The sequence below is a fragment of the Rhagoletis pomonella genome, unplaced genomic scaffold, assembly GCF_013731165.1.
Source record: "Rhagoletis pomonella isolate Grant_MI unplaced genomic scaffold, Rhpom_1.0 Rhpom_scaffold_00007, whole genome shotgun sequence".
In the NCBI taxonomy this organism is placed as follows: Eukaryota; Metazoa; Arthropoda; class Insecta; order Diptera; family Tephritidae; genus Rhagoletis; species Rhagoletis pomonella.
The window spans coordinates 59,535,340-59,547,752 of record NW_023458561.1 but is presented as its reverse complement, the minus strand read 5'-3'; the positions used below and the strand labels follow the sequence as shown (position 1 = coordinate 59,547,752).

Here is a 12,413-nt window from a genome sequence, read left to right as displayed (position 1 = left end):
AGTCATTGCTGAGTTGTAGTTTTAGGTGAAAATGAACTCAGTGGATCAACCGCAGTGGCGGGCACACAGACACTTGCCAGCCATATTGATTTTATATTTATGTAGAAATGTAAATTCCTTAATTAATGTATATGCATATATGTATATATGTTCTTATAAAATTGAAATTTCATATACATACATACATAAATATAACGGTTTTCCTGTGCGTCAGGTGATTAGGGCGTGACAAACGGCGCGTACTACACCTCCTTTGTTTTTTTTTTGCTTTAGTTTTCTTTCTACCAAATTTTCCTTATTCTGCTTCTAGCGGCGAATTTTTGTCGCTTAAATTTTTTTGGTATAACAGTGTCAATGGCATTAATAAATACGAACATCAAATATAGTTTGTTGATAGATATTTTAAAATGCCTTAAAACGCAAGTCATCACGAAATACAAACATTTTATATGCACATTAGGATGCCACACCAAAAAAAAGGTTTAAGTTTTTCCACCGGAGCTATAAAATTTATTACAGTTAAGACTTCCGTCAAAAAACTTCGAGAAAATGTCAAGATTTACGTGGGCTCGATCGATTTAAAAATAGCTTCAGTAAACTTATTATTTTGATTTCGTTGACACAATTTTTTAAACATTTTTTGCATATCTTTCAAGCTTAAGCCCTTCTATCTTCATGGCTGATTTTTTGGAAAAAAATATTCATTTTATTTATAAAAATTTTGATTTTTGGAGGTAATTACAAATCGCTTCAGCTAAATCTTTACATTAGTCCAAAATATTTCGGCAGAAGTCTTAGAATATGATAAATATTAGAATATGAAAAATTATACTGCAGATTTTTTTGTATTAAGCGTGCTTCACCCTAATGTTCATGTCAAAAGCTCTTTGGCTCTCAATTCATCGACCAAACTGCCCTTAACTCGTATGCCTAGGAACGGAGAGAGTTAATAATGTTATTGTTCTCGTTGCTATTGTGGTTTTATCAGTAGCTTGACTCTAAACGTTTGGTAGTTTAAGATTTTCAAAATTAAATTAAGAGTAAGTTGAAAAGATGATCTTTGTGTGGGATTCCTAGCTCCCATTTCGTATCTCGCTCCTTTGTATTTTTTAGTAACATGTTTGCCAGTGAGATGAATTCCTATTTGAGTTTCATGAAGACTTTTCTCTTTGTAGGCTTAACCGGCAATTCTTCTAATTTTCCAATATATTTTGCTTAACCTAAGATTTTAATAAAAACAAACAGCAATGCTAAGTCTAATTTTTTTTTTTCTTTTTTTCCTTTCAGAAAACTCCGCGCTTTTCCGCTGCCGAAATGCTTCAAATAAAATTAAAAAATATCATACGAAAAGTCGAAGCAACAAATTCATATCGAAGTCAAAATACATACCACTAAATAAAAAAAAAAAAAAACAGATCAGATGGAATGAAGAAACCATTCAAAGTGATACTTATTTTAGTAAAAATAAAAAACGAGCAAAACTACAAAGTAAAACATAAAACCAGCACAATCATCTCAAACGAAAGCACAATCACATTACACTGCAGCCAAAAATAACAAAAAGAACACCCACAACCAAAAAAAAAAAAAAACAAATCAAACAAAGACATATACACGCACAGCGCGCAACAAAAAAAAAAGATTTATTCGAAAGTGCAGTAAAAATTCAGCCTCAAAATGGTCGACGACTTTTCACCGATGCGCATGCAAAAGAAGACGCGCAGCGCATCCATTTGTGCGACCACCGGCGCCAGCATCGAAACGGCCATACATAGTATGCCGACATATGGCGCAGCATCGGGCAGTGCCACACCCGAAAGCGGTGGTACGCCCAGCTATCGGCGTCGACGACCGGCCACACGGTCGCAGAGTGCGCGCATCACCAGTGGCGCAAAATCGGTAAGTTGGCAGATAGCAATGTATGTATGTATGTATGTAATCGTACATAGTATGTATCCACATATGTAAGTACATTTGTCATACTTACCGAGTACAAATGCGCAGGTATTTTGTCTTTTCTGTTTCGGGCGAATGCAAATATTTTTTCGTCACAAGAATAACGTTTCCTCGCATATGCGGGCAGCAGCCAGCACACGACTTGCATTGCTATTCAGTTCAGTTTATTTGAATTTGAATTTATAGTACCACATGCCACAACTGCCACAGGCCTTGCAATACCGAAATTTCACTGTGTGTGTGTGTGTTCATCGCGACTTCAAATGCATTTCTAATATTTGTTGTTTTTGTTATTTTGCTTCTGGCATTGCTTTTTCATAGTTGTCGCTTACAAAGTGCAATGCACGCATGCCAATATGTTGCAAGCAGCACGAATAAATAAATAAATTACGCGAATATTGTGTATTTTCGTTATCAAGAATGTTTTAGCACACTGATGCTTACCTATAGGTAAATATACATATCTATGTATGTATACATACATATTAGGGTGATTGACTTGGGTTTTTCCAAACCGGTTTCCACCGTTTTTTTTTTTGGAAATCTATAGGCGAGTTTTTTTTGAAATTTTGAATTTTCGAACATCGAATAAACCGGTTTTTTTTTTGATCGAACAAACCGGTTTTTTTCATTTCATCCAAATCTTGACCTGTGAATATAACTTTTAGGTTTTTCCAAGTTTTGCAGTTCAAGAGAGCCCATAAATAGTTTCAAAATTATATCCTAGGTTATTTGGGGCTGAACAGTATATCATATTTGGTTCCAAAAAACGAATGCTTGGCGCCTAAACGCTTTCTACGTGTTTGGCCGAGTTTCTCTTCGCATCCGTGTTCTCCTTTTTTTTACCTCCCTTTTATTAGCTCGGGATGTAACTATGTAATATTGATGCGCCTAAAAGATGCAACGATTTCTATTCTCAAGTTACATACAGTACGAATGGAAATTATAATAGCGAGGTTTTAAGTTTTTAAACTATAATTTTGGTATGGCTGAAGTACACTCCGAGGGTTGCCATTGTCTGCCGAGGGGCGACCGCTTCTTGTGAACATTCCTGTTGATGTTGCTGGATCCAGAAATTAAACCAGGGATCTCCCGAGTGGCAGTAGGCACCTCTAAAAACTTGGATACCGCGGAAAGAGCACTACTCAAAACCGAAAAAAGACAGATACTATGCAATAAAGTATTAAAACAAGTAATTTTTAGCAAAAAAAAAAAACATATTAGTATGGGACCACCTCTGAGACACTACCTTTCCGGTACAAAAAGAATTATCGAAGTCGGTTGGCGTGGTCCGAAGTTATGCGGTAACATACATAAAAAGAAATACAAAATATCCCTCCTCCTTTTTTGAAAGTCTGTTAAAAAGACCAAACGTGAATTTTTCACTGATTTTTATTTTATTTTTTTGTTTTAATTGTGATATACAAAAACTTTGTACTTATTTTGCAGTATTTTTTGGTCATGACTTCATAACAAGATATGCATTTTCACTGCATAAAAATTGTGTAAACTAAAACCGGTTTTTTCAAATTGCATATTTTCGAATAACTCGAAACCCGGTTTTGGAGAAAAGGCGAATAATCGAATACCCTAATACATATGTATGTATATTTATTCTAATCTAAATAAAGAAAGTTAAGCATCAATTTCCTATTAAGTGCTCTCAAAAAAAATATCATTCAGAAATGGAAACGAACTTTTCTTCTATCAAAACCTAACTTAATGTCTTAAAGTCGCAAAATGTTGTAATGAGATATCGAAATATTTTTAAACCGATAGAAAATATATAACTTGCTCCTTGGAGAACTTAAGAATCCCGTAAACCATTTAATTTTTTATATTCTAATTAAAAAAAATGCACAAAGCAGTAACCCAGGTGCTTACATACATATGTAGCTATTCAAGTTCAGCTTTTATCCTCAGTTCAGATTTCTCCAGCACTGAACATATTCAACTCGGAACCCTGGAAGGGAAACAAGTGGCGTACTTTGTTGAACTCGGCCAATATCGCATAAGCGGTTACAGCGCCAAATAAGAAGAAGAAAACGTCTATCGGATACAGATTTAGATCTTCATCTGGTGCTCTTTACACACTCTCCTACTTTTTGACGTATTTGGGTCTTTTTTATCCGGCCGACAACCATAACAAAACACCATTGAAGATTATTGGCGTAATAACTGCTGTGTAGATCCATGGCCCGAGTTTAGATGATCGACCCTATGCCTTACCAAACGCTAGAACGTGAAAAACAGCACGCATGTCTAAGATCATGCTCTATTAACTTCGCCGCACGGAACTCCTAGGGTTGACGAAGAATAACCCAGACTAATGTGTATAGACGAAGGTCACGTCCCTTCGCTAACCAAGACGAGGTGAGAACAGCAATAATGTGGTTTGAAAATAAAAATAAAAACATCTGGAGCAATGACAGGGTCAAGTGCATAAGTATTTTCTCGCTCTCGAGATGAACAACTGGCGTCACTTTGCGAAGAAGAGAGCCAAGCCGACAAATGGTTGTAGTATAGGAAAAAGAAGAAAAATCCGTGGGTCATCTCAGACCACCATCTAGATTGGTAGTTCATCGGCGCTGAAAACCAATGCTTCTAAGACTATATTCATTATAAGATCCTGTCAAATTTCAGGGCATATGCTATACTCTTTTTTGCATAAGTTCTAATTCGGTTTCGTATTGACTTTAATGATTTTTAACAGTGCTACTTACACCATAATTTAAATACGAGTACTTGTGAGATAAAAGCCATCCTCAAAGGCATCATTAAAATCGTTACTCAGAAAAATGATTTTCAACCAACGCAAGGCTAATTCATACCTATGCCGCATAAAAAAGGCAAATTTAGTTGCAAAGCATATACATACGTCGCATACACTCAAAGGAACTCACAATTCCAAGTCTCCCTACAGCATATGCGCAAATATCAACTAGGGAGTATTTTTGTTTGAAACCTATGACGGAAAAGCAATCTCCCTTTAAAGCATCGATACTCACAGTGGTGGCGAAAACATCAAACCGATATCGGAAATAAAAATATGTATGAGAGCGGAAAATTGTAATGTCACGGGAAAACGGAAATTGACTGCAATACACAAACTAACTATAGTCGCATTGGATTCGCCTTTTGTACAAAGACTAGCTGGTGAATTTGCGTGTGGTACGAATGGACGTGTTTATGAATATTAACTATGGATATATACTATTACTATAGGTGTGTAACCTACATACAGCAGTGCTCCCGAAAGCAGCAGCTTGACGTCTTGACAATTTATATCAATTTCATTTATTTTTTATAAAAAAATCGCTAATTTTACTAGAAAAACATTCAAATTGAAGTTTAAACTTTCTACAAAATTTATAAAATGTTAACAAATTTTAATAAACATAGATCTACATAAATCCCCATTCAAGTTTAAAATTATTTTTTTCAGAATCATTAAAAAATTTTCGGGTATGCAGTTTTGTAGCCCATTCCAATTTAGTACAACATAGCATATAAAAAAATTTCATATAACTTATTAATTAAAGTGATTTAGATTTCCTAAACACGTGGCAACGCTCTTAAAAACTATATTCAAAATCAACCTTTCATACACCTCTCCCATTTGACAACTATATTAAAAGACTTCATTAAACTTGTTAAATAAACTGATTCTGAATTACTGAAATAAACAAAAAGAGGTTTGACCTCACTTTCGACACCCATATTCGGAGCTATAGAAAAAAAGACGCAGCGGGGGGCTTTTTACTTTACATAGATATGTGTTTGGCGACTTTTTCGTTCAAATACACTTCCATTCTGCACTTCGCATAAGCTTTTTCATAGCTTGGTAATACAAAACAAAAATTTGTGTTAACATTTTGACATCTTGAGACCTTCTGAAATCTAACCAATAACAGCAAGCAACTCTACAAGCTCAGCTACAGCCAAAATTATGTAAACGTACATTTTTTACAATCATTCAAACAAATTTAATTTCAAATTGAAAATACATTTCTTTCAAAATAATTCAAAATCGCACACACGGAATAACCAGAAAAATTTTTAAATCATGATACATTTTTCTTTCGTCTGTCGATTTTAAAACTGGTTCGGAACAATAGAATTTAGGACTAGTTCGAAACTATCGAAAAAAGGATGCAGCGAGGGGCAATTGACATTTCCTAAGGCATGGTCATGTTAAATTTTCGCCAGTTTGCATGCCAAAGAAACATTTCGCGAAACAGTACTGGGTCTAAATGTACTAGAAGCGCATCCTATATATATAGTTAGTTAGTTGTACATGTGTGTATAAGTAGATACATATCTATGTGTATAGGAACTAGATACACATATATTACACTTTGCGAAAATAAACTGCAATTAATTTGAGCTGCGCAGCAAGTACTCGTATTATTTTACTCATTCGAGCATTTTTTTGCTTAGCGCACTTAAAAGTTTTTCAATAGCTACAAATACAATGTAAACAAGTAACTGATATTTAAAGAAAAATCGAAGCAATTAAGGCGCAATGTTGTTTAAGAAAAAGCAGTATACTTTTTCTCAAATTTCTTCTAAGAGCTTTCTCTCATTTATCAGCCACATTAATAGCTGTTCCTACTAAATTCAAATCAGAAGCATATCTACATTAAAAATATAAAAGTAGAGGGAAGTCAGAAAATCTCAATACTTACTCACGATATCATAAGCCGGATCTGAAAAAATACACAAAAAAAAACGATTTTCGTGAGTGTTAAAAGTTCACAAATTGAACGATCTTTAGCGCCTCATTTGACAATATTTGCTTTCACACCAAAACACTCTAATGATGGCATAATTTTATTTTATTTTGCTTTAGTGCTGAGTGTGACAGAAAGTCTTACCAACTGATTGACGTATGACTATCTTGTCTGCTCCTTGACTGATGGGTAATTGAGTGTTTGATTGTTGGAGCTCACAGCGGTGGGCTACACCGTTTTTAAGGCTTCTTGACATTCTTGACATACGCTTTAGTCTGCATACATTAAAAACATACATACATATGTAATCAGTAATTTACTTTTTTCGCGGCGAAATTGATTGACTTGAAAATTGGCAAAGTAGGTCGCCCTAAAAAAGCAAAAATAAATATTTGACGCCAAATTGGGTGTGTTACATATGTACATACATATATTAATCGATATAATGTATTAGCGTATACACATGTTTCGAAAGTTATATAGTAAGCACATCAAGGCGGCATGTGCAAATTTTTGCTATGGTATTCGAGTCCCAAACGGACGCCCTCTAAGAAGCTGCCAGTGATGGGAAAGAGAGGATATAAGCTCTGCAGCCATCTGAAATCAAAAAGATATCTTAGGTACTCATGGCCAAGGAGCAACTGGAGTTTTTTTTTGCCTTGTCGGGTGGCTGTGATAAGAGGATCCCTTCCGAGAAAAAAAACTGCGCTCAAGCCTACAACTCCCTCAAGAGAAAGGCAGAGGAGCCATCCGAGAAAAAGGTATTTATTCTTATACAGAAAATCAATAGACAGTAGTTTTTGTTTCACATCATAGAATGGGTTGCGCAACGAGATTTCTGCACTGCATCTGATTCGTAGGACGCTACAATTTTTTTTTAAGTTAATACAGTCAAATAATTTGGTTCCAACATTTACATATATAAAAATGATAAAACACAATTGGGATCCGATTAAACAGGGACCGCAAATAACTGTTAAATATCAAGGTTTTTATTTTTAGACCATTTCCAAATCGTTATCTTTTGATTTTTGTATTTTTTTTTGTCAATAATCATTTAAATTAGGGTTTTTTTTTTGTCAAACTTACTCGTTATTTTGTGGTTTTTATTTTCGATAAAAATAATCGTTATTTTTTTATAGGTAATTTTTACCCGTCATAATGGAGACTGCGTTTTTCCGACCGTTTCAATAAACTCAATCTGAATGTGATAAGTATCAAAATTAACGATCACAAATTCATCGATAATATTAAAATTGAAAAATACTTATTGATCGAAAAAAATAAAAATCACGTAAGGACCATAACTGGGACGGTCCGTGAGATAAAGTAAGAGCCACATCACATAAGACTTCTTTTCAGAAATTTTTAGAGTGTTTCAACATTTGCCAACGAAACGGCCTGGAGAGTTGTTATGTTAATTAAAATAGCATGAGAATAGGTCAGATTTGAGTCTCATCTCTAGCGGTACCAAATATTTATTTACGGAATTATGTTGAAATCCACTATTGAAATTTTTTTTCTTCAAAGAGTTTCACTAAACATGTACAAATGTACACAAGAAAGTGTTCTACTAAAAACAGACACTTAGCCATTTAAAAGTTCGCTGTCACTCAATGTGTCCAACTTTGACAGAAAAAAATTAACTTTTTACGCTCTAAATGTCAACACACTCTAACCGCATGAAGGGAACTTGTTTGCTTAATTGCTGCCCTGCAGGTTGATTTTGAAGTTCCAGTAGAAAACGGTGCGTAAATCACAATAGCAGCCGTCAAGTGCAGGTCATGCAATGAAAATCAGGTTTTAGGCACAAGCGTCATTAAACGCAGGCGGAAAGAGAAATAAGAAATTGCGAAATGCACAAATCTTGCACACACACACAAGCTTATGCATTGATTTCTTTGCATTCCCACATGTGTACATACATACAAAATAAACAAAAAAATTCTCACCTGCACATACCACTTTGCCAAGAAAACGTTCCTTATTTACTAACTCCAACTCTTCTGCGAGTGCCTCTAATCCTTTCTTTGGCCAGTGTCGGATCTCAGCTGATTTACATATCGCATTTGTTCCAATCTGCAGCAATTTCCTTTTCCGGACTCATATTTCGTGCGACTGCAACACTTGCCACTTGCATCCCTGTATGTGGCTTCGTCTACCCTTTACAAATCCCCCCACTCTCGCTGCTGAAAACGGAGCTGATGCCTGTCGGTATTTTACGTGCGTATTGCACTACATTTTTGAGGGAAAATAAAAGTATTGCATTGCATTTGAAAGTGACTTTTCTTTCTCGATTCTTGTAACTCGTTCGTGCCACATTGCGTAAGTTCAGTGAAATATATATTTTTTTTTGTTTTTGTGTTGTTTGTAGCATACATATGTATGTGCAGCGTTCAAATGTTGGTGACAAATGTGCAAGTAGTTTTAAATACTGGTTACATTGCATGCACACTCGATAACGGGGCGTTTGCGTGTGGCAGTAATTTCATTGCATTTCCAGTGACTTAAGTGACTTGCAGCAAAGTCTGCATTTGATACCTGTAACTAAATGGAAGGTAAAAATATAAAAATGCAAGCATTTGGTTAATTGAAAAGTTGAGGGAACTGCTTGTGAAAAATACAATATGTTGCTTAAAAATTTACGACACAGTTTTGAAATTTAAATCTAATATGTACATTAGACCGTACCACCGTATTTTTGCAAAGGCAATTTTGAACAAAAAGTGGCCTTTTTCGAAGAAATTTTTTCGGTGACACCAACATTCGGCAATAATTTTTTTTCTAAATAGTTCTACTGGAATAATCAAAATAATTCTTTAGCAAAAGGTTAATGATTTTTGGCGATATTTAATTAAGTATTAAAAGATCTGGTGTGCAATTACTGAAATATGGAAATCAAACCCAATGAGCTTCTTAAAAAAAAAAACTTTTCCTGAGACAAAAAACATCGATTTCTACGTCGTACTTTACGATCCGACTGTAAATGTTGAACATATGATGCAATATATAAAAAGAGCGACCCCTTTGTTCGGTAAAAAAAAAAATTTCTTTAATCGCATGTAAAAATACTTTTGGTTTCGCAGGTGTACGGCTAACTTTTTTTCTGGTACGGTCAAATGTTCATAAACATACATATGTACTTGTGCAACTATGTAATGAGGAATAGGCTCTATACTTTTAAATCCTACTTGGATGTGATTTTGGCGTGGTAAATATTTTTTTATTTTTTCTCAAGGGAACCGACCCTGTCTAATATATTTGTATGGTATGGCAAGCAATTGGACAATATATAGGTACTCGTATATGGTAGAGAGCCCACGAAGCATGTGGTTTTGGTCAGTACGGATCTAAGGAATCGGGTGTTAGTCGAGTGCGTTTAAGGGGTTAAATATGAGTAAGCATTTGTATAATGTACGTGAAATTCAGTACACGATTGCGCAAAGATGACTTCTAACGTGCTTAGGAGGTGGCCCTGTTGTCAGTGAATGTGGTTGGATGTTCGCTACGGCAGCAGCCGAGCACTAATTGCTTGCTGAGCATAAAAGTGTGTTTCCTGGTGGGGAGCATTGAGGTAGGGCTCAGGGAACACCAAAAGGCATCCCGTTTTTGTTCAAATTGCAATGTTTCGAAAAAGACTGAATCTTCATCCACTGCGGCCACTAGTCCCCGATGACCAAACTGTCACAGCATGGTTTAGAATTAGCCGTCACAATACCTTGTATGTTGTCAAGAATGTGTCATTTTCTTTATCTCGACCAGCAATTTCAGGACCTTTTGCGACTCTGCAAGCTGACATGTGTAACCTCTAAAAAATGTGGTTATTCTCCGTCAATATTCTTCTACATATTACTTGCAAATATAGGTCATGAATTCCTTTGCCGAATGCCAATATCGAGCAATCGGAAGAGCAGGAGATCAGTGAAGCTTCTTTTTCTTCTTGTTCAGTCGTTTCGTAAAAACTAACTCCGACGAAGAGGCCCTTTTTTATACAAAGTTTTTAGAAACAGCTTTTACTACCACCGAGGCCCTACCTTAGATTAAAAGAAATTCCCCATTCTTTAAATAAGGAAATGAAAAGACGATAAAAACTATTTCTTAAAATGAATCGGTAACACTACTTGTAGTTAGCTCTTCTATTAATCAGCTGCCGTTGCTCAATCACCGCTTAGTCGATGTACTCGATTGATTTGGGTACATCTTATGGACGAACTTGGATAGTTTATATCAAAGACTGCTACATCTGCAGCCTCCTCAATCGGTGATGTTGTATAATTTACGTAAACTTCTTAAGTGATGTCTTCCTTCTCTCGTTCTACTACAAGTGGCATGTTTGTCTTATTATCCTGGATTGGTTGTAAGTTTGAAACATTGAAGTCGGCATTCTCTTCAGCTGCATTTCTGCGGGAGCCACTACTTTAATACATATAGCTTTCAAAAGCAGATAAATCAGGAACCGTAACGGTTATGATTTTTTCAATCAAAATCATAATTTAACCGCTAAAACTGGTTTTCCGATCGAATTCAACCGTTGTTTTATTATTTTTACTTTCGCCAACAAGAATACTCGTTATTTTTGGAAGTTTATGTTTTCGATCAAGAATAACCGTTATTTTTGGATTCTCTGTTTTTCGATCATACGAGTATTATTACCGTTATCTTCATAACTTTTGTCAAAATCCGATGAACGGTGCTGTAGGAAAGGTTTAATATAGGGGCGCGACGACGAACCGAGATTGTCGCGCCTGTTCCACACTTTGTTCCACAGCAGCAATATTTTCAGCGGAGCAACCTGTACGAAGACGCATGGGTGTTGTTACGTTTTGCAGATGGTCGGTTATGTTCAACTGAGTATCGCTCCGTGACTAAGTTTGCCAAAGCCTTAGTACCAATTGTCTGCAAAAAAATATAAATAAATACAAAAACATTAACATATCACAAATAATTGCTCTCAAAGATCTGCATGATCCCTTGAATCAACCTATATTGTAACTTAAAGATGTATACATCTATTTATATACGAATATATATTTTACAATTTTTAATTTTTAAGGTAAAACTTAATTATTAGTAAGTAGTAGCAACAATGTAGCAATTCACTGTATTTAATTTTTTGTAACAACAGCAACATCTGCTTCCTATCATGCCAAAACTCATGTGCGGTGAAGCAACTCAAAATTATTTCGTTACATTCGCGTAGTACTATGTGCGAGTTTACACCGTTCAACCATTAAATAGTAAATTCCCATTCTCGACAGCCACTTCCTGCCCACCGTACCGGACTGTGTCTGGGCAATGTGAGTGTCAGTTAGTGGCTAATTTTCAACGTCACATGTCGACAGTTGCTGCAGCTGCATTTGATGCATAAACTTGATGGTCGACCGCTGCTAGCGGGCCAAATTGGTACTCGTAGATTAACTTGGTGGGTTGATGACTCATAAGCGTTGCCTTCAAATATGAAACCGCAGAAACGAACACAATGTGCCGCTAATGAACGACGCTATTTTGCAGCTGCGCGTTAGCTAACTATGCCACTAGGCTGCTTATCAATGCTGACAGCATGTGGTGACGCTAGAATGACTTATTAACGAAGGGTTTTTGCATCCATTTTCGACTTGTTAATTTCCTTTCGCTTGTGGGATTTGAGTTGTTGGATTTCACTAAATCACTTTAGTTCGAGAAATATTTTGGTAGAATATATAGAAGTTTGCGTTAATTTGTTTG

General features: G+C 35.6%; 1 protein-coding gene across 1 annotated transcript in view; it reads left to right on the top strand.

The window, feature by feature from the left end:
• Positions 1 to 1,654: 1,654 nt before the first annotated feature.
• The window catches only part of LOC118743198 (GTP-binding protein RAD), a gene marked incomplete in the record, with an annotated part of 111,626 nt that continues 100,867 nt past the window's right edge, over positions 1,655 to 12,413 (top strand). Inside the window, 1 exon segment of the mRNA XM_036475750.1 lies at positions 1,655 to 1,899. Coding sequence (XP_036331643.1) covers positions 1,678 to 1,899 — 222 coding nt within the window.